Here is a 23,517-nt window from a genome sequence, read left to right on the forward strand (position 1 = left end):
TGTTACACATAAAAAGTAAAAGTAGAAATGCAAGTCATAAGATAATGATTTATATTTTAATTAGTTCGTGTACCTGTAAACAAATATTATTTATTGCTAAATGAGTGTCCAATATTAGTTCTATTCCATTTTCTGTTCTATTTGTATAGATATACAAATATGATATTTGTATGTGTCACATACATAGATGGGAATGGAAATGGTTTGGTCGCATTGTATTGCAAATGTTCTCTGAACTCCTTCTGAGTGATTTACCAAAAATCACAGACCGATAAAATACCAAAAATTATGTTAATGGTTTATTGGTGACAACTTAATTAAGTTCTCATTTAGCTTTCTTGAAAACAAAGAATTGAATACCACTTGATTTGCAGAATATTTGTTAACTAGTCGTTAAAGTCATTCCTTTTCTCAATACCTACACTGTATTTCAAATCGTTGTTTCATCATTTGTGACATCCCAGAGACGACACAGTAAAACTGGCAAATGAATGAAGAGTTAACCTCTGAAGAGAGAGTGGGCACTGGCAAAGGGAAGACCTTGAGTACAGGCTACTTCTCAGGTCCATTTCATCTCAAAAGGACATATGGAGATTCAACAGCTGCAAAACAGCCGTGCCAGTGAATCCCTTGTAAAGTTTTATTTCCCATCAGAGGTATACCCACACCAACTTGAAGGCCTCTGTTTCATATTATTATTAATTTTATAAAGACTTGGAAACAGTTGACAAAGGAGGCAGAGAGCTGGTTCTTAGATTTTGGCACCAGCTTCTCTGTCCCAGGAATTTTCTGTGTACATTATTTCTCTAATTAAAAAAAGAAAAAAATGAAGGTCTTGCATCATTACAAAATATTGTAAGGGCTGCACAGATTATTAAACAGGCTGAAACTTCTGGAAGAAATTTTTTAAGGAATGTGCATTCTCAAATACCTTGCATTTTGCCTCACATAGTTTATGTTCCTCATTATTTTGAAGAGCATAGTTTTTATGCCACAGGGCATGATAGAGGGAAAGAAAAAACTTAAGAAAAAAAGGAAGGTGAGTCTGAGAGCAACTTTTAAAGATTTCTAGATGTATTTACTCCCTGTTCTTTTGTACCTCTTGCTGCTGGCCATGGTGACAGGCAACTACTTTTAAATGGCGCAATCAGGTGTTATAGAAGACAGGAAGTAAATATTACCCAAGGTCAGAAATGGCCTTTCCTGGCTGTTCTTGAAGCTATTGGAATATTTCATTTAATAGATGAATTTTCTTGAGGTTTTCTTTTCTTAAACAATCATTTTCCAAGGGCAATAACTGTGGCAAATTATTAACCTTAGGAGTGTTGAACTCAACTATACTTTAAATTTACAACACAATAGTTTATAAAGCCATAGAAAAGACTTAACTAAAGAAATTCAAATAGCCTAATTCTGCCTACCTTTACTTTGGTTGTCTATTTCTCTCTTGTATTATTTCAATAATTTACTGTATTCTTTTACTGACAATGCCTAGAAATATCACTCCCTTCTTGCTAATACCAGATGTATTAGTAAGATTTAACCTTTCCCCTTCAATACTACCCCACTATGTCATTTTTAAAAAAGTTCCCTGCCACCATGGCCAGCAGCAAGAGATTTAAGAGAGCAGGGAATAAATATAGCTAGACTCGTTTAAAGTCACTCTCAAACTCAATCTTCTTTTTACTCTTTGAAGTTTTTTTCCCTCCTTCAACAAATAAACAAAAATATGTAGAGGTTCATATATAGTATCTTAGTATTTATATACCTCTTCCTAGAGGGTAGTATATATGATAAAAATAGAGTTTGGAGTAAGAATACCTAACATGACCATGATTTTAAACAAGCCACTTAACCTTATTAAGCTTCCATTTACTTATCTATGAAATAGTGATAATAATTTTCTTCTGTATTATCCTATGTATGTGAAAGGCATGTATAAATGCAGTCAGTATAAACACATATATTCAAAAATACAGCCCAATGAAACATTCTCTCTGTTCTGATCTATGGAGTTTAAATTTTGTAAGGGAAGGACAAAGAAGATTTTACAACTTAGTATTATATATAAAGAACGATTCACGTCTTATCCATAAACATATGGTTTATTTATGCTTTTTAATAATGAAACTAGGGGAAAAAAATCAGTTCAGTTGAACATATAATTTTATCAACATCATATTTGCAGAGAAAGAATTCATTTAGTCAAAATATCACAACACTGAGTTTCACAGTTAAACCCACATGCAGACTGTAGAACCATGTTACAGAATGTTTCCACGGAATGTGTTAAATATAAAAATAATCCAATGCAATTTCCATTTAACACATGTACAAGACTCCTGCTTCAACAGAATTAACAAGTTTACAATCTTTCTCATAAAGTGATACATATTCAAAGTGCTCTGTAGCACTGAAGTTGAGATCGAGGAACTAATACTGTAGAGCTCCACAGTAATGCCGCTCAGTAATAAATGAAATTGGATATAATGTATATGGAATCCCTTCATAAAACAAAGGAGATCTACAATGTGCCATGAGTGACACTCATCCTCAATAGGGGGTGGGGCCGAGGGACTTCATATATGCCTCAGTACAATCATCATAAAAATTAGTTTAAAGTTTAATTCATCCTAGAGAAAGAAGAAAAAATAGAAAGACAGAAATGGAAAAGAGAAAGAGCGACGGAGAGAGACAAAGAAAGTTCACAGGGCTTCTGCAATCTCTTCCAACTGAGAATAATCCTCAATATAATCAATAGTCCATAGCAGCAGTTAGAGTACATCAGAATTACCTGGAGGGCTTGGTAAAACAATTGCTAGGCCCCACACATAGAGTGTCCAATTTAATAGGTGCAAGATGAGGGCAGGAATTAGTATTTGGGACAATTCCAGTGGTGCTGATATACCGATGAAGGGCCCACATTTTGAGAACCATTGTTGTGCAGTCGGCATGAATTACATGATCATCTAGCGCAAGACCTCTCAGTTTTGCCTACATAGTGAAATCAACTGAATTAAAAACAAACAAATAAACAAATGAACAACAAAAAAAACCCTGATACCTACACCCATCTAAAACTAATTAAATCTGAGTCTTTGGGGTGGGACCAGGGGTTGAATCGCTCATGCACTCATGAAAACGTCCCATGAAAGACTAATGCGTAGTCCAGCTGGGGAATCACTGCTTTAGGAAATTTTCTTTCACTTTCTTACTTGGAGAAAAGATGGTCAAACCAATGTGCCCTTTGAACTACAGGTGTCTTCTTTGAACTAAAGATGTCTTCAAGGAAATCAAAATCCTCAGTAGGCACAATGATGCACAACTATTTCTAATAATATCAGGGAGTAATTTAGACAGCAGTTGTGACTGTTGATTTACAATGCACTCTAAGGTTAGTTCATGGGTTTGAAATAACAGAACTCAGGAAGGTGAGGAGCACACTAATTTAACCCAAGTTTATTTTCCATTGAATGACATCAACAAAAGAGTCTAGAATGTTCGTATATGTGCTGATGTGCAATGTTTACCTGCTATAATTATTGTTACTCATTTCACTCAGCTAAATTATTTACTACTCTGATTAAAATTTGAGCAGCCCCACAAATAAGGCCCCCAGGGCTGAAATGTCACAAGCATTTACCATTCTACCTCAGAAAGCAAAACTACAGAAATACACACACAAAACAAAGGGCACTTTGAAATAAGATTTCCACTTTAAATTACTCTTCTGGCATAAATAGAAAGAATGACTATTTCTAAGTGACTATACATGCCATGGGGTCATTTTACAGGTGCGAAGCAATCTTTAGTATTGAGTGTACATGGAACGACCTTTAGAGCTCATTTTCACAGACCAATTCATTAAAGCCTCAAGCCATAGATTTTAAGTAAAACTCTCATGTGTGAAACTAGAACTATGTTTGATTATAAATAAAAAGGAATTTAAACAAACCCCGGATGTTAGGACTGGGCCGTTGAGGTGATCTTTGATTAAAGTCAAACATTTGAAAACTACCAATTTGATTTGAATAGAGACATGTTAGCTATGTTGAACACATAACAACCTCACAGCCCTCCATGAAGAACCTAGTGGCTGTGAGGAGGGTCCTACAGATGGGTCAGCTATTCTCAAGATGCTCACTGTGCTACTGACCAGCACTGACAGACTGGCAACCAGTTCAGACAAGCAGAGTTTCTTCTTAAATATAATCTAAAGTCCTGGCAAGATGCTTGGGTGAATCTTTGTCCACTCTTTAAGTCTTCCAGAAGACATCTTCAAAATATTCTGAAAAATAGTAAAAAGGATAGTAGAACTATGAATAAAATCTCTCAGGACAGTAGAACCTAGGCACCGAGGATGTGAGGGCATCAAGGAAACAGCAAGAATACAAGCAAATGCTAAAAATAATTTCGGTCTTTTGTTACACTCTTCAATATTTTACATATAAACATGTATTTTGTATTTTTTATAATTTTAATATATTTCATATATTTATAGCTATATATGTATGCATATATACATATTAAATGTCACAAAACTAAAGAAATGAAGTCATAGAGCCATTTTAAAGGTAAAAAAACAATAGCCATTCCTTTAAATACTCAAAAGAAAGTGAATTCTGAAATAGAATTTGCTTCTTTCCTTCTGTGGTGTGTCCTTGTGGCACTGTCCTCCATATTTCTTCTTTGGGGCCCTATAAGGGTGCCATGACTCTCCCTACTTCAGGGAGCTATGCTTGCAAAGACAGATGATGTGATTTAGAGTTGTAAAGGGCATAAAAGTGTGTCTTTGTGTGTGCTTTAACTCCACCTCCATCGCAGTCCTGATGGGCTGGGCGTTAAACGACACAGAACTGAAGCCTGTGCGCATGTATATGTGTATGCAAGGACTGATAAAGGGATGAGCCATCTCAAAGTGGAGGGGGCCCCAGGTGGGGTATCTGTTTAATCCTGCCAATGGAACAGGCTTACACTCACCGTCTGCCTTGAAGTCTCAGCCTTTCACATCGCTCACAGAAACATCTGTGTTCTCACTTTCTATTTGTGCTATATGCTCTTGCTTTTCTTGCGTTCCAGTGCAGTCAGGTTTTACAGGAAGTGTTTCCATGTCCTGTGGACTCTCTCTATTTGGCCCTGACTCTCTCTCTTGGGATAATCCCAGTCTGAATTCTTCAGGCTGGCCTGACTCCTGCCCTCCAACACAGCTCCCCACCCCTGCATCCTCCCCTACTAACTCTGCCTGCTGAATGGTGTCACCGTCCCCTCCCTTTTGACCCTGGCCCAGCTGTGGGGCTTTCCCTTCCAGGTCTGAAGGTTCTTGTGGAGTTCTCACCCCGGTTCCTGATACCCCAGTCACTGTCGCCTCCTCCACTGCTGGCACCTCCTCCCCGCTCAGCGCTATTTCCTCTACCACCACCTTCTCTGCAGCTGCTGTTTTTCTTAGTAATTCATGCAATTCATCTGCTTTGTGCCAAATTTCCTCAGCAACATCTGAAAAGTTAGAGGCTGTATTTGCTTCTGTTTTCCCCTCAGCTGTCTCTGAATCTGCCAACACCTTTCTCTTCTCCTCAGCCATTTCTGCTGCTCCTCCTTCTTGGTGCACGTCTTCCTCAGCCACCACTGCTCCTCCTTGCAAACTCCTGTTCCCTTTCGTGTCCCCATTCCTCATCACTCCTGTCCCCAGAGTGCACCTTTTAACCTCCTCTTCTTCTGGGTCTTTATTCATCACTTTTCCATTCAACTTTTCGGCCATCATGGAATATCCCTCAGGAGCATCTTCTTGGGTCATTGCCATGCCCCCCACTTCTTGTTGCCCTTGTGAAGACCCTTCTTTATCCTTCCTCTCTGATTCTGCAAGGCCATCTTTATCTTTGGCTGCACACTCCTGGGCCTCGCCTGCTGCTGTGGTCATCGTTTCAGCTGCCTGCATCTTTCTTGCTGGGTTACTTTCAGAAGCTCCTACTGGACCTTCTCCCTCAGGACTTGGCCCCTCATCCTGCTCAGGGGGAGTTACGTCATCATTCTCTCCACAGATTGGCTCTGCTCTGCCTTTGAGCTCCGTGTCTCCGGCTTCTCTCATTCTTTCCCCTTCTCTCTCATTCCTCAGAGCTATTATGTTTTCCAGTGACTTTTCAAATCCAGGTGCTGTTTCAGACACAGTCACTTCCCTCTCTCTCAGTGAATCTTCTTGCAGCCTTGTGTCTTCAATCAATTCAGATGCCTCCATGGGTGCTTCATTCTCAACATCACATTGCATTTCATTTTGGGGGCCTCGTGTCTCTTCCTCAGGTCTTTTTTCCTTCATAGTTTCCCCTTCTCCCCCTTTAAACTTTTGCCCTTCTTCTAAAATGTCTTCATCCTGAAGTGCATTTGCCCTTGTCACCTCTTCTCTCTCAGATTCAGTTTCCCCCAGAGGTGTTTTTGGCCTCTCAGCTTTCGGCCTCCCTCTTGCTGCATAGAATTCCTCAGGTGATATTTCTTTCCTATCATCTTCCTTGTTAGATTCTACCTCAGTCGTAACCTGCTCCTTTTCCACATCTTCCGGGCTGCCTGAAACCCTCATCTGGGTTGCCTCAGCCTTCTCAGAAGCTGAGGAGCTCAAAGGTGTTTCTGTTCCCACAACTGCCTTCCTCTCTTCAGCTGATTCCTCTCCCTTAAGTGTTGCCTCTTCTGAACCATCCTCTCCCAAGAATGCAGATTCTTCCTCAGGTCCCATGTCCTCTAGATCTGTGGATGCTTCCTCTGCAGTGTCCTCAGCATCTGGCTTTTCAGACCCTGCTTCGCTAGCAGCTGCCCCTCTCTCAGCCTCTCCCTTTGGTGTCACAGCCTCTCTTGGGGCTGCTGCCTCCTGAACACACTGTGAGTTCTGAGCTGGGGCCTTGCTTGCGAGCACTGAACCCCCTTCCTCCTCAGAAGCTGCCTTCTCTGTCTCCAGCACTGCCTGCATCAAAGCCTGCTCTTCGGGAGCCTCGTCTTCCTTCCAACCTCCAGAGGCTCTTATCGCTTCTTTTCTCTCTTCATCCAGCCCTGTATCCCCTTCTGCTTCTCTCTCTTCCCCACTTGCTATGCCCTGAGGGATCTCTCTTTCCTCTGTAAATTGTTCCACTAACTCTGGTTGTTCTGCTGTTGGATTCCCCTCCCCCAGGGGAACCTCATTAATGCCTGCTTTTTCCCACAGTGTTGCATCCCCTTTTACTTCTGGTGTGTCAGCATCCCTATGTTGGGGAACCTCATCTTTCTCCACTGCTTCTTCCTTCTCCCGTGTATACGTTTCTGATGTAACTGGCTTGGATTCCTTGATTGAGTTGAGGGTTTCCATTTCCTCTGCCACTAAATTCCCATTTGGTGCTATAAAATAAGGTTAGAAAATAAGGTTACTTCAATTCATGTGCACAGGAAGGAAATATATACATATATATATATTCCCTTATATATTTCCTTATATGAGATATTTATGTATAATATCAAGTGGTTATTGATATTACATATAAAACATTTACTCCATTCTATGACACCATCGACTATAACATGCACCAGGATGGCTTTTCAAGGTGACAAGAAATGCTATCAAATTTAATGGACACATTGATATTAAGGGAAAGCTGAACATCAGAAATGTTGAAAACAAACAAAAACTTCATGTCTTAGACTAATAAAATCAACCTCTCTCATACTACACACACACACACACACACACACACACACACACACACACACACCCCACACACGCCTCTTACTTTCATTTGAAATATCAGGACTTACAGAAAAATTATGCAATAGGAAGGAAAAATAGTATGTCATTTAGAAATCATTGTTCCTTAAAGCACTGTAATATACCTGTCCCCAGCCTATGTTTCTTGTACTCATATAGGCATTTAGCAACGCAATCATAGCACAGGGGAGCTAATCATTATCCCAAATATTACTCCCACATTTTAAAGCTACTTATCTAGATTTAGTCATCAAATAGCTTTGTAGCTTAAGGTAAAACTTTTTACTAAAGACGAAATTTGTATTATAGGTCAGGATGCCTCGCATCTACATTCAGAAACTGATTTGCCTTTGGCAAAACAAGATCACAAGAACAAGACAAGACTTTGTAGTCTGGGACAATTTTCAACATAAATAAGCTTCTTGAAGTATTTCATAAGTTCTCATCCATAATTCCCTGGCAAATCTGAGTATACTACCTATCGTATTTCAATAAATGTAAGTTCAATATCTTTCTTAGAAGGCTTCAAATGGATTTCTTATTATTTAACAAATTCATGTATTTCTGTTGAAATGATCTATACCAAATAAATAAAAGCATGTCATGCCAAATACCCAAAGCATTTAAATTTTTCCACTGCAAGAAAATACTTAATAGGAGATTCTAAAATAATCATCTTAATAATTTCTATCAATCTAATTTTTTTTTCATTTATAAATGACACTGGACTAGATGTTATAAAATAAGTTACCATACCAAAGTGTCAACCTCCAAATTATGTGAACATACAAAGTTGGCAAATGTGCTTTCCTCGTTTTTTTTTCTCTTGTCGGTTTGCTTTTTTTTTTGACTAACCATATCACCTTCATCACCAACGATCATATCACTCCATCACCAACGATCTACCAGAAACCTAAAGCCCTGACCTTTTTCACTTCTTCCTTATTCTGATACGCCATCCAGGATTGTCTTATCACTCCATTTTCTCTCCTAACACAAAACATGGCTGTCCTTCGCTGCAATCCCTTTGTCTCTTGCCAGCTATTAGAAGGTAATAATAGCTGATATTACATTTTTCCTAAAAATGTATTTGGAAGGTAGCGTTTGATGTCTTCTTTCAAAAGAATAACAGAAATTTCAGGTCTATCAATAAGGTCTGTGTTGACTTTTATAGGTACTCCTCAGCCTATCATACCGATAATTTAGGAAATTGTACCAAGAAGCTCCCAGAAAGAAATGTAGAACCAAATGTTCACTCGGAGAACATGTAGCCAATTCACCTGAAAGAATACAGTCCATTTTATTACATTACAGATTATTACTAGATTTAAAACAATGAGAAACAACAATGTGCATTGAGTCTCTTTAATAGTATATCTGTCGCTATTCAAATTCCTTCATAAAAGTATATTAAATAGTCAGTTATGAAGAATGTTTAAATAAAGACCTCTGTTTTGTTAAGCTGTCCTCTAAAATTATGGATTATTTAAAGAACATTCAGGAAAACAGAGAAATAAAATTGCCTAGCCACCATGTAAAAATATACTATGCCTAAATTCTAGTGTAGAATATGCTAATGGCATCCAGCTGAGCTATTTTATGAACACACACACACTACTGGGGAGTCAGACATGGCATTCCTGAAGCAAGGCAGAAAGAGTAATTGAAGCCATTCTTAGAAACGTCAGTATGAAAATATGACATGTTTTTTGTTGGTAACCTCATGGGCTTTGAGGTGTGTGTGTGTGGGGGGGGATTAATATAAGAGAGCAAATAATATTTACAAACAGGTAATTTGATTTAGTAAAATGAGTGTGTACTTGGGAGTCAGACAAATCTGGGTGAGAATGTAAGCCCTGTCACTTACTAGCTGTATGAACTTGGGGAAAAAATATCTCTCTAAGCCTTTATTCTCTACCCATAAAATAGGAATAGCAATGTTTGACTCACAGAATCTTTGTGATGGTAAACCATAAAATGTTTAGTATAGTGTTTGGCACAAAACCCTAACAAATCTTTCTTTCTCATTTTCCTCCCACTGATTACGATATATTATATGTTCTTGCTTGAGTCAGATTTGATCTAACAACTATTGTGCCTGCATTGCAGAATGTTTGGGGAGGTACACTAAAACTGGGGTTGAATGCCCACTATAAAATATTTGGGTTCTCTACGTTCAGAGTCCTTCTATAACTCAGCCCATCGGCTGTTTGTGTCACCCGGCTCTCTGCACATTGTCTAAAGGTAATTGGGGCTCAGGGAACCAGCATAAGTACAAATATTCTGGCTACTGCTATTTTTTTTTTTTTAATGAGTAACACAGTTCTTTGACTTGGGAGTCTTGTGTCTCAGGAGTCTAGCATCTATAAAACTGGCTGACTAACCTGTTTCCTTCATAACAGTTAAATCTCAAATACCTCACAGTGCTTGATGACTATCATTAAAAATTAGAGGTGGGGGTAATGTAACTACATAATTAATAAAATGAATAACTCTCCTCACCCCCAGACACATAAGCATATTCAAATCAGGGCATTTTTAAAAGTCATTCACTAAATATGGGGAAACCTGATTTCAGGGACACAGGATGTTTGACAAGATATGTATGACTCTGTTGGGTTACTCTAATTGGCACCTTTGCTACTGGAATACCCATCACCAATAGCCAGGTCATATTCTGATGGCAATAAATTCTCTAACTTAAAAAAAAATGAGTTCAAATAAATCATTGTGAAATGTGCCTTGGCTCTCCATGCATCCGATCCTCAGGGCTGGTCAACTAGCTGGGAGGCAGGCTATGTACAGACTAATCTGAAAATCCCTACCAGTGCTTTTTTATAATCTAAAGTCCTCTTTTTTCATTCTAGACACCAATGTATTCAAAAAAGAATAATAACATTCATATCTGATACCAGCTTTAAAGCTCCCCTTAGGGCCTCTCAACCACCTCCTGCTATCATATTCATTAGCTGAAAAGAAAAGAAAGGTGGAAGAAGGAGGAAATAAGGATAAAAGGATGAAAGATAGAAATGGGTCTGTCTTCGGCAGAGGATTTCTGAAGGTCGTTCCTAGGTAATGATGTGCCCTTACCTGCACCTGGGTCCATCTCCGGAGTCCTCGAGTGCTCTTCCCCCGGGTCTGCGCTGCTAACACCAGACTCAATGTCATAAGGACCGTGGCGGCCAGGTTCCACAGCTTCAGCTATTATCTGTCCAACTGCTTGGAGATCATATGAAATATCAAAAGGTATAAAAACAGGTCATAGGAACATTGCTGAGCTATTTCCCATCATTTCAGCAAAGGGGGTTAATTTAAAAGCATTCACATTAAAATGTGACCTTTTTTATAAAAAAAATCTAGTAAGATTAAACAGCTTCCAAGCTATAATTCCAAAAAGAAAACACAATAGAAGATCATGACATAAAGAAATCCATGCAAAGAAATGCTTGCATTAAAAAATGACAACAGCCAGAAGCAGTGACAGATTTGCCAAATGCACATGCCATGAAGTGATTGAAAAAGGAGTTTGGTTGCCTTTTCCTTTCAAGAAACATGTGTTATAACTTTTATAACACCAATCACCACTGTTATTTTAAATTGCTAAAACAAGCAGAGCTGACTATACTATGAACATTTCATTTGTTAGTACATTTCTTCTGTTAGTACACCCCATGCGGACAGAGCAAAAAGCTATTGCACGATTCCCGTAAATTTGACAGTAAAAGCTGTTGTAGAATTCCTGTGATCTGTAGATCATTACTAGCATGGAACTTCAGAACACAAAGAGCAAAGTTCAATTTCTATACTCCATACTAACTGTGTCACCTTGGGCGAGTCCTTTGTCCTAAGTCCAAGCCTCAGTCAAAAGAGGTACCAGTGGTTATTGGGAGGATTAAATGAAGGAATATATGTGGAGCATGGTTATCTTTCACTTATTAGCAAGTCCCTAATCACTTAATAAATAATGGCTATGATAATAATGATGATGAGCATGGCTATTAAAAGTATCATCATCCAATCTGATATGATTCTAGGCAACACTAGTATCAATTAAGTTGTTTTTAGTTTCTGACATGTCCCTGACTATATTGCCTGTCTATTATTTGATGGCCCATGTCCCTAATTCCCTAATTCCCTGACATCTGCCATTATACTACCTTCTGGTTAACAAAAGCTCACTCAGATAACACTAGATCTAGATCTGCTCTCCAAGATAAGAACATGTTATCTCCAAAATACCCTTTTCTTCCTCCCTCCCTCTCTTCCTCCCACTATATGTATCTCCTTATTTCTCCTTCTCTCCCTCCCTCTTCTTCCTTCCTCCCACCCCTCCCTTTTTTCTTTCTTTCTTCCTTCCTTCCTTCCTTCCTTCCTTCCTTCCTTCCTTCCTTCCTTCCTCCCTCCCTCCCTCCCTCCCTTCCTTTTCTTCTTCTCTCTCTCACTTTCTCCCTTCTTTCTTACTTTCTTGCTTCCTTTTCTCTCAGATATTCCGATTCAGTTGAGATATTTTGAGAAAAACAGAACTAGAATGTGGTCTTTGTTCAGTTTAAAGTGAATTGCTAAGGAGTAGTTAGTTACTTACTGATCCCTCTGTGTTTGGAAACAAATAGTGAAACATCTGCTTTCTGTGGCTTTACAGGAAAAAAATGCAATGACTTAAACTTAAGAGAACAAAAGTGGAAATGAAAAGAGGTACATCATGTAGTTTAAATGTATTCTCTAAAACATTTTTTGAATATTAATTTTCCTCATTCATACACTATGCAAAATTAAAAAGGTTTTTTACAATAATTTAGAGATGATATCAACTTATGAAAATTAGGTTATAGTTGAGTTTACTATCAAATAAACCTTTATTTTAAGAACTTAATAAACATAGTACATATAAGTTAAATATCATCTTTACCCACTACAATAATGTTAACACTGTGTAACTAGAGAGCTTAAATATGGAGTATTTTAGGTCTTCACGTATACATCTGCTTGGCTGACTGGGCAATAGAAATCCCAGGGATGGTAGGACAGGGAAGGGTTGGTAGAAGTCTGATTTCCTCGCAATAACTTGAAGCTTTGTTTCATCAGAGCCAACAAGACAGCTAAGATTTTTTTTTTCAAGTAGTGCACAGGCTATAAAGAAATCTGGCTTATTATATAAATATGGAATCATTATGTTGTACACCTGAAATTAATATAATGTATATCAATTATACCACAATAAAAATTTTAAAGAAATATGGTTTATACTAATAATAAACAATAATTAAAAAAAAACAATTAGCAGCTATTAAACCAAAAGACTATTCTACGAAGCCAAACAGTACTGGCATAATCTGAAAATCACAACTCACTCAGAATTGACAGTGAAGCTTGTAGTCCCTCTGTCTCAGGACTGTAATCACCACTTGCCCACATCTGCTGGCTTGCCCCTGGAGGGTTACGCTTTGGAAGTAGATGAAAGCCTGTACAGTTATATGTTGCCTGCTTCAGATTCAGCAAGAATGAGACCCTGTCCTGAGCATCAAGGACTTATTAGGTATGAGACCAGAAAAAGACTTACTGCTCGGTCATTTTATTTTCCTCAGATGTTCTTCTGAAACTGAAACTTAAAAGCAAGAACTTGGCCAGTGTGTAACCTTGACCATTTCCCACCTATAGTAAAGGAGGCCTCTGCATGCTGGGACTCCCAGACCAGCAATGTGAGAAATCACTTTGTTCCCTCTATATAACTCTCATCCCTCAAGGTTCCCTTCTCCTTTACCCCTCCATAAAGATGACCGTTAAAAGCAAAGGTAATTGTCAGTCCTCACAGCTTTTGTAGCAAAATGGAAGAGGCTTATACAAAAAATTTCTTAGGAAAGCACTTTTTCCACTCAAATGATATAGGATATTTTCAGATGTTTTTAAAATACCAAAATATTCTTGTATTATGATATTGGCATTTTATTATGAAAATACACATTTTAGAATAATATATATTGTACTTTCCCTAAATATGAAAATAGTATATATTCATTATCTAAAGTTTGAAAAAATAAAAAAAAAAGTACAAAGAAGAAACAAAAACTATCCTAATTTCACCACTTAGAAAGAACTACTAGTTAACATTTTGGTGGATTTCTAAGTATGTTTTTTTCTCTACTCTTACTGTAGATAGCATTTTGTATACCATTGTATTAATTTAGCAATATATAGTGATTATTTCTACATATCATTAAATAAAGATTCTTCAATTACTGCATAGAATGTTGTAATATGGTTTTACTAAACTTTGGTTAACCAATTGTCTGGTGTTGAATATTAAGTTATTTCCATTTTTTAAAATGATTATAGACATATTTTAAATACCACTTACAATCACTTTTGTACTTATTTTGGACTATTTCCTTAGGATAAATTCCTGAATTGGAATTGCTGGGTCAAAGAGCATGATATTTTCAGAAGCTTTTGTTACGTTTCTGTGTGTTCTTTAGAAAAGGAATTATCAATTAACAATTTCACCTATAGTTACAAAAAGCCTTGTGTCCCTGTACTATTGCTGATAATGTCACAATTTCCACCACTTCTTTCTATATTTGATAATTTAGCAATTGAAAAGCGATGGCAAGGATGCAGTTTTCAATATTAATAAGCAAGTTTTCTAAATTCATTCCCTCTCCTCTGCTTATTTTGAAACAAAATAAACTGACTGTATCTCAAAACATACTTAAGATTCTTAAGCAATTAAGTATCAAAAGAAAGTTTTGCCAATAACTTTTCATTTGAATTTTAAGAATGTAAAAAGGTACTAAGAGCAGAGTAAAGATCTATCAGTGTATTCTAAATTGCTGGTCACCTTGAAAACTATCCATGTGCTTTGACCATTCTTGTGTAACCAATCAATTATCTTCCCAACATCTCACCACGACAAAATTCATGACTAACATCACCTGCCTGCACAGTGAAGATGTTCCTCTGTTACCTTTGGCATTGAAACATGGCCCACGAAAACCTAGGATTAATTACAAACTCAAGACCACAGCTGTTCAAAGATAACAGCTGCCGAAGCTAAAGTCTATCCTCCACACAGTAGCTAAAATAATCTTTTTGAAACTTTCAGATCATGTCATTTCTATGCTTATATTTTCCCAATGGTTCCTTATCTCAGAATTAAATTCTCCCTTTTGCATACAAGTGTCTCCCTCTGGCCTTAATTTTGACCACTCTCTGGCTTGTCCATTCTGCTCCTGTCACGCTGGCCTCCTTTCCAAATCCCTCACTGAGCACCTATGCCCTAAACTCGAGTCTCTGCATTTGCTGCTGTTCCCTCTGCTTCCCGTGCTCTTTCTTCAGACGACAAGAGTGGTTCACTCTCATACTTCATTCAGGACTCTGTTCAAATGTCCCTGCGATCAGAGAGCCCATCCTTAAAATACCACACTCCTTCCTCAAACCATCACTCTATCCTCTTACCCTTATTTATTTTTCCTCTAGCACTTAGCACAGATACAATGTTACATGTTTATTTTCCCTTATTAGGCATATCTCCCCCTAGAATATAAACTTCAATACAGTCAGGGACTTCTTTATGTTCACACAAAGAACAGCATGGCATAAAGCAAATACCCAACAAGTAGTTATTGATAGAAAAAATCCGTTGGAATAGACAACTACTTGCTTTCACGATTGATTCAGAAATTGTATTTAAACTGCAACTCATAACACACGATTTTTTTGTTCTTTCATCAGGACCATTCTGTTCTGCTTGTATGATAATAAAAATGCATTTGACTTAACTCATAGTAATATTTAGGTTTGTACTACCTGGTCAAGTGCCATGACTTCTCCCAATTCAGATCTAAAAATATAAAATGCCTACTTCCATATACATTTTGCATTAATACTCTACTTTACAATATTTTATTCTTAATGCTTTATTTATATTCATAATGTATAAATTATATTAACTTTACAAATTAATGCATCTGAATTGTTCCACCATTAGAGCATATAGCAAATATTGTATCATAATGCATTAAGACAGCTTAAACTAAAAATAACATAAAAATAAACACGTTAAAATAACACTGTGCCCTATAATACTGGATTAACTTCCAAGGACATGCTCTCATTTTAGCTAGCAATTATGTTTTACATTATCTACTTTACTGCATTCAACACATCTTTCACATCAGTTCACTGATTTGTTGGTTGACTTATCAAACCCCAATTAAGGGAGACATATTATAAAATACTTAAAAGGAAAATATTACTTTATGTTATCAACCTGAAAAATATGAAGGCATTGAATGTAGTATTTTACGAATTTATCTATTGCTATAATCTTAGGTGAAAACAATTCAGATTAAGTTATATTAGCTTGTTCACTATAAAACATCATTAATTGTATATAATACTTTAGTCTATAGATTTATTCTTAACATAATCACAGTTTTTATTCTGTTTAGTTGAAAAAATGATTAATTTAGCACAATATAAGTATGAGAAATAATCTTTCATATGTTATTGCAGCCTTCATTTTATTTCAACTTAAGGATTTAATCAGGGATCTAAGTAAAATGTATACATTTCAGTCTTTACCAGCCTTCTGGTCTAATTTATATAAGCCGTGTTTTGCAGCATAATCACCTAAATGATATTCATTTCAAATATATAACTTTGATTCCATCCCTCTCTCTTCTAAGCCATTTAACTGAAGAGTCAATTAAGAAAGAAGAACTATCTATAATCTCTTTGCTTGACATCAGCATCAATACAACAAACGATGAAATCAAGACTTGGTCGATTTTATCTGAAATTTTCTTAAAAATGTTTATTTACATAAAGGTCTTTGAGAATATTTATGACTCCTTTTATTGTTATTTCAAATATTTACAAATTTATTGCATCATTCGTTGAGTATATTTTTAAAACGTCAGCACCCAACTGTTATAATCTATTCACTCTTAGATTTTGAGAGCATTAATTCTTTTACAGCATTCTGAATATTTTTCATGATCTTTGTTTTGTTTTACTTATTAATGTTTTATTTTCCACTATACTTTATATCTCTGCCTCCAGACTTTTATAATCCAGAAGTTTTATTCTTTTGTGGAAGGTGGACCATAGAACAAATCTATCAGTTCTTACATAAAAGGCTAAATATATATGGTTTGTAAATTTGAAAAGTTATAATATACTAAGGCAATACAATGGAATAACATGTACAATAAATAAGAATAAAGTACAGTTATGTCTGCTAATATTAAATAATAGTCAAGATAGTGTCAAGTGAAAAAAAAGCAAGCTATAAAACAAAATGTATCATGCTTTCATCTGTATATAAAAATAATATGTGTGCATATAATATATGAATACATTTACGTATGTAAAATTTTCTGGAATCATGTATAAAAAATTTTTATCTATCCTTATACCTCTTTCTCTTGGGAAAGAGTAGAGGCTGGGCAAGGAAGACTTTAGCTTTCATTTTATTCTCATCTGTTTTGTATTATTTAAGCTTTTCAACCAATCTTTTGTAAGAAAAATATTTTTAGAAAAACCTCAAAATCTCTACAAACTTAGATCCATAAATTACACTTCTTGCAACTTAGCCTAAGAAAATAATTATAAATATTAAGTTACCTTAAGAGTAAGGTGTTAGAGTACTGCAAATAATAGTGAAAACAGCAAAAAATCTAAATATCCAACAATAAGGAAATAGTTAAATTATGAGAAAAATCACAGAATGTAATAATAAACAAACATTAAATATATTCATAGAGTACATAATAACATAAAAATGCTTATGATATAAAGTTAAGAATAAAAGCAGAATGCATTTTATAAAAATATGACAACATAAATGTATAAACCTTAAGTTTAGACTTAAAAAGCCTGACCAAATCTTGAAAGTGATTTTTTGTGTGTGATAAATTTATGGGTGATTTTTAAAAATGACTTTTCTCTATTTTCTAGATGTTATTTCTTAAGCTGTTAATGAAAGATAAACACTGATAAAGAGCCTTGGCAGATATATTAGAGTTCAAGAAAGATAGTCACAAACCTTACCATCTAGTCTTGAACTTGCCTTAATACAAAGATGATAACAAAATGTTTTAAAATTATAGATGTTATCAACTCAAGGACACAGGTTTCCCATAGTATTTGAGAAAAATAATAAATGTACACACTTATCAATTCACAAATCCAGAAAAAAATTAAACCCACTCTCTTCTAAGTGACATAATACTAGTCCAATGTTTCTGCTATTCTGTACATTGTCAAATTACAGCCTACATATGTACATCTTACTTTACCAAAAAGATGACCACTTACATAAATCCAGGTAAACAATCTAGTTTACTGAAGTGGAAATAGAAGAAATAATAGTAATGTCAATGTTACTACTGAACTTAAATACCTCTACCTTTTTTGATCAGCAGCTCGCCAAATTGTACAAATTTTCTAGAATATACATTATATGTACCAGAATTGAACAAAGAAATTCAAGATCACAGATTTGAATAATTTCACAAAAGGGTTTTAAGTTTATTTTAATAAGTATCTTAACTCATACATGACAAAATCCTTTTGAGAATGTTGGGGATCTTTATGTTATAATCCTTGGCAAACTTTTTCTGTAAAGAGCAAGATAGTGAACTTAGGGCTTTGTAGGCAATAGGGTCTCTGTTGCAACTTTTTAACTCTGCCTTTGTAGGGCAAAGCAGCCTTAGATAATATGTAAATGAATGAGCATGAGTCTTTTCCAATAAGGCTTTATTTCCAAAATTTGAATTTAATGTAATTTTCACATGTCACCATATATTCTTCTTTTGATTTTTTTCCTCAACCATTAAAAAAAATTTTAGCTCATAGGCAATACAAAAAGAAAAGGTGGTAGGCCAGATTTGCCCTGGGAGCTGAAGTATGTCAAACTGTTAGTTCTAGAGTTATTTTTTAACTTACTAGAAGGTTATATCTTTTGCCTCATTCCACTATCCGGAATGCTTTTATCCTCCTTCATTCCACCTTTAAAGTTTTATCTAACCTTTTTAAAGGCTTCCTCAAACAAGCCCTTCAAGAAAACTTTCAAAGTTTCCTTAACCAAATGAAACTTCTCTTCCTTTGAAACAGCATAGCACTTGTACCTTCTCTGGCTTTACATATGACTATTGACTTTTATCCAATTATTGGTGCTCCAATCCTTCCTTTTAACATTTTATGAGAGAAACCTTCTCTTACACATTCCTTATTGATCATAGTGCCCTGTACATAGTAGAAAAATAATAATAATGGTTGAATTGAAAGAAAACTATTCAACAGCCTCAATTCCTAGATGTAGGTCCATTGGTTTAGTAACAGCTTTTGAGGTTCTAAAAAAAATTTTATAAACATTAAAAGTATTCATAACTTTTAAAACACCAATGGATTTTAGTAATATTTAAATCTGAAAACAAATTTTATCTTGGAATCAAGAATGCTCACCATATTGTCAGAGAAGACAGATAAGGGAGAGCAAGAGAAGGACTGAAATATGAGTTACAGGGTACAGGATGCTTGCTATACGAGAGCCAAATATCTGGCAAGCATAATCCAGCTGTTCACAGGACACGATGTGGTCCTTTAAATGTCCTCCTAAAGTCATGAAAAGTATCAGAACTTTCCTGTATCTAAGATACTAGGACCCGATTATCCTTGGACACTCTTCCCTCTTCCCATGTGAAAAGAAACTGGCCTACAGACCCAGGAACCCCCTGGACCAGGAAGTTACTCAGCTCCAGAGAAGAACTCAAAAGTGAAGTTTGGGGTTTTCTATTAAATTTTTATATTTTTGTCTAAATCTAAATTCCTATTGCACAGATAAAATAGGAAATTATGAGGAACTCGAACCACTCTGCCTAAATTTAATTCTTAAGAATGCTTATTTAGTTGTTTAATCCTTACAAACTTAATTAACCTCTCCAAGCTACAGTTTTGTCACCTGTAAAAAGAACATAATACAGAATCTAACTCATGGGGGTATTGAGCTGTTGTGAGGATTAGATGAGTTAATATACATGTGTTTAGAAGTAGCACATAGTAAGCACCTATTAAAGTTAGCTATGATATATATAAGTGCATATACACTAAGAACAAATAGCATTACTGGTATTAAATTACTTCTAAAAAGCCACACATACCCTTGTCTTCAAGACATGTATTGTGTTTTATTTGATTGAGATAGAATTACCAGAGGAAGGAATTTACAGAAAATAGGAGACAGGCTATATGAGATTCATCAAGTAATTTTTGAAATGTAATAGAAGGAAAACAGCAAGCTGAAAATACATGTATGATTATGTGACAAAGAGAAAAAGGAAAAAAATGAATCCCTTTGGTGTTATCACAATAGTATTTTTCAAGCTTTGGCAGAATGCAATGATCAAATCAGCTTCCATGCATGGGGACAACGGCAGGCCAACTCACTGGCCATACTTACCACCTTTCTCTACCCTATAGGGACCTGCCTCTCTGTCCTTCACGTTAGCAGTGCTTCCTTCCCAAAGCTTACTCTTATAAGTTTCCTTTTCTTCCTTGAAAACATGTTCCCTGGACTTCACAGATAAGCCCTCTGCAATCGTTTGAGTTCCTTTCTCCATTTCTTCCTCAAGAACATTCTCCAAGCTTTCCTCTGTGGGCAAAAGCTTGGTCTCCATGTCTGCTTTTGTTATATTTTGGTCTTCAACTTCAATTTTGAGGGAATCCTCAATTGGAAGGTAGGATTTTTCTGGCTCATCGTTTTCACTCAACTCCCGAGAAGGTGAACTTCTGGCACTTTCGTTTGGACTGTTTTCTGTGTATACTCTCCTATCTTCCAGTGCAGACTCATCTTCACTGCAACTAGAATATGGGTGACTTCTGGATGAGGATGACGAAGCATTGTTTACATCTGTAAGTAATAAAAATGATGACATCATGGTTTTTCTCTAAAGCAATTGGTTTAATTGTGGGAATTATGTTAATAATCATACTAAAATTGTTTAATATAGTTTAGTAGATTTGATGTCCTTTTTCTGTATATTCTAGATATATGTCATGATAAAAAAAAAACCCTATGTAATCTGTGAGTCTATAGAAGCTCTCAACAAGAAATCACATTTAAAAATCAACCGTATTTATTTTTTGAAAGTCATTTTATTGGAGAAAACCTTTGTAAGTATGCATTTTGTTACAGAAGAAATGAAATCATCTTTCACTTGTTCAACAAAAATACTTAGTTCATTATCATCTTGGATAGCCACAGTATTCTCTGTGCATAAAGTTTAAATTGTTATCTTCTATAATGCCCACCTTAGTATACTCTGGCAACTGAGTAGAGTAAGATCTATGTATTTGCATACTACTTAGACACTTAATAAATATTTCGAGATGATGCTCACGTACCCGTGTGTGTGGAGTGTGTGTGTGTGTGTGTGTGCGCGTGTGTGTGATGTGAGTGTGTGTGTGGAGGAGGAGATGTCTTATTTCAGATTCTCCAGAAGCAAATGCTTAGATGAGGGTTCATGTTCCAGGAGAAATTCTTACAAGTGTGGGAGAAGCAGAGCAGGAAAGGGAAGAAGTCAATCAAGAGAGCTATTTTGAGAAACATTTCGACCTCAGTTTGATCCCACAGGGACCTCTAAAATCTAAATTATATTAAAATTTTCCTCCCTTGATGGAGTTAGGCTTTCATACTCTGCTCCAGCCAGATATGGCTACAGGCCACCCTAGGGGGATGAAATTTCTTGGCACTTTCAGGTTCTTTGTGCCTGAGGGTTAAACAACTCCATAGCTCACAGCTGTCCTCTGAAGAGGGCAGAGGGTGCAGAAGCTAGGGGTGAGCACACAGAATCAGTAAAAGAGATTCTAGGAGATCTGGGCACTATACTTATGTGATACTACACATATGTACTTTAGAGACATTGTAGCCAAAAATGGTTTAGTACTTACTACCCCAGAAAACTTTTTAAAAATCTCCAGGAAAGTAACATATACCCTAAATCTCAACAAGGAAGATGCACATCCTGAAACTTTAAAAAAAAATTTGTAACCAATATATCTCTGTTCATAATTGTTTTTTATAAAATATATTTTCAAATGAAATGTCCTACACTTACATGCTACTTAGCTTTCTTATTTTCTATTCTCTGTGTGCTCCTTATTCTTTTTTCGTCTTCTTTTTCTGTTTCTGGTTGGCAGCCGCACAGATGGCTGTAGCAGTCGATGCAGAGTTCAAGGGAAAAAATACCTGTCTTTACTTTTATCCTCTTCCCTTGCTCCTGCCAGCCCCAACGGCTCTCCATGACAGGTCTTAGCATTTTAAGTATATTCTCAGAGACATATCAGAGTTTCCACAAAGATTTGAGAGATGCTACACAGCAGTAAAACACAAACTCTGAAAAGCCTTTAAGCAACAGAACCCCTAAGTACAGTTCCATTTATTCTTATCTCCTAACTACCTTGACAGGTACCACATGACCACTGTTTCTCAAAAGAATCACAAATTTTAGCTGCTCAATCTTTATTTCCATTATAATAAATCTGGATATGCTGTCTCTCTGTAGGGAACATAGCAGATCAAGGACAGTTGTTCTCTATCTTATTTCTACTAGTTCAGAAACTTTAGGGACTATGGTTTCCCCCTTTCGTAGGTATCTCACATTTGTTTCTTGTTTTTTAATAAAAAACAACTCTTTTGCTAGTGGTTTGATCAATGGTTTTCATTAATTGCACAATTAGCTAGGACACAGCGTTATACTTGTTCTGGATTTCAAAGGAATATTCAGATCTATCATCTTATTATTATCTTGATGATTCTCACTTTTGACTCTGACAATTGTTCACATAATAATAACAACAAAAAAGAGTGCTCCTCTATGTTTCTTTAGTAGCTTCTATTAATTGTATTATTTAATATCAAAAGGCTGAACCATACTCTGGTTCAATTTTGAGCCAGTCCTTTAGAGAATGAATGGTCACAAAGTGGAGAAAGTACCTGACCTCCCATATAAAATCATTTCAGTTTTCAAATTTTTCTTTAATCTCGTCACATGATTTTATTTCACTGTCATTTCTTATTCTCATTTTCATACAGACACTGGGGCAAGACTTTGTCTACAAAAATAGCTCAAAATGCTTTAGGGCCATGTAATGGGATTTTCAACACTAAATTTATTTATTCTCTTAGAAATAAGGTGAGTTTTTATATGAAGGAACTTTTTATATAAAGGAAATTTGAGGGCGCATATGTAAATTTTTTTTTTTTTTTTTGTCATTAGGAGGGAGAATGTAATCTTAGAGGCATAATAATAATCAACTCTGCCTCTCACCCAATTCCATTTGTCTCTCCAGTATCCCCTCCATGTACTGATGCAGAAAGAACCTACTCTGGTCTTCATGGTAAAGAGATGATTTGCACTTGTTCCTCAAGTCCTTGGGCAGAGCCAGCAAGTTAGTGCCATGGTTCCATGTCCTAAGCAAGATCTCTCACTTTTCTCTCTCTACATTCAATCAATCCCTAAATCCTTCACTGTCTTGTCTTTTCATGTCATTGATAACTATTTACCGATAACTGTTCTTTCTCCTGCATCACTACTATTTTACACATGAGATTCAGAGGAAAGATGTTTTTCTGTAAGACAAACCCAGGTATTCCAAGGTTTTACTCAGCTAATTAATAACTTTGATTTTGGTTATGCTACTTAAATTCTCTACGCCTCTGTGCTCTTGGCTGTATATTAAAGATAATTTTACTTACTCTCCATAAGTCACCGTAGAAATTACATAAAAAAAATATCTAATCTAAT

At 36.0% G+C, this 23,517-nt stretch overlaps 1 protein-coding gene across 3 annotated transcripts in view; it reads right to left on the minus strand.

The window, feature by feature from the left end:
• Positions 1-2,095: 2,095 nt before the first annotated feature.
• ERICH3 (glutamate rich 3) overlaps positions 2,096-23,517 on the minus strand; it is a 97,392-nt gene continuing 75,970 nt past the window's right edge. For 2 of the 3 annotated variants that reach the window (XM_036235292.1, XM_036235288.1), the window contains 4 exons: positions 20,172-20,621; positions 10,805-10,933; positions 4,981-7,350; positions 2,096-4,288 (listed from right to left, as the gene is read on the minus strand). In XM_036235292.1, the coding sequence (XP_036091185.1) occupies positions 4,997-7,350; positions 10,805-10,933; positions 20,172-20,621 (2,933 nt within the window). In that variant the 3' untranslated portion in view covers positions 2,096-4,288; positions 4,981-4,996. The remainder of the gene's footprint in view (positions 4,289-4,980; positions 7,351-10,804; positions 10,934-20,171; positions 20,622-23,517) is intronic. The other variant, XM_016145068.2, reaches the window with a different exon arrangement.

Source organism: Rousettus aegyptiacus, unplaced genomic scaffold (genome assembly GCF_014176215.1).
Source record: "Rousettus aegyptiacus isolate mRouAeg1 unplaced genomic scaffold, mRouAeg1.p scaffold_m13_p_1, whole genome shotgun sequence".
NCBI classification, from domain to species: domain Eukaryota; kingdom Metazoa; phylum Chordata; class Mammalia; order Chiroptera; family Pteropodidae; genus Rousettus; species Rousettus aegyptiacus.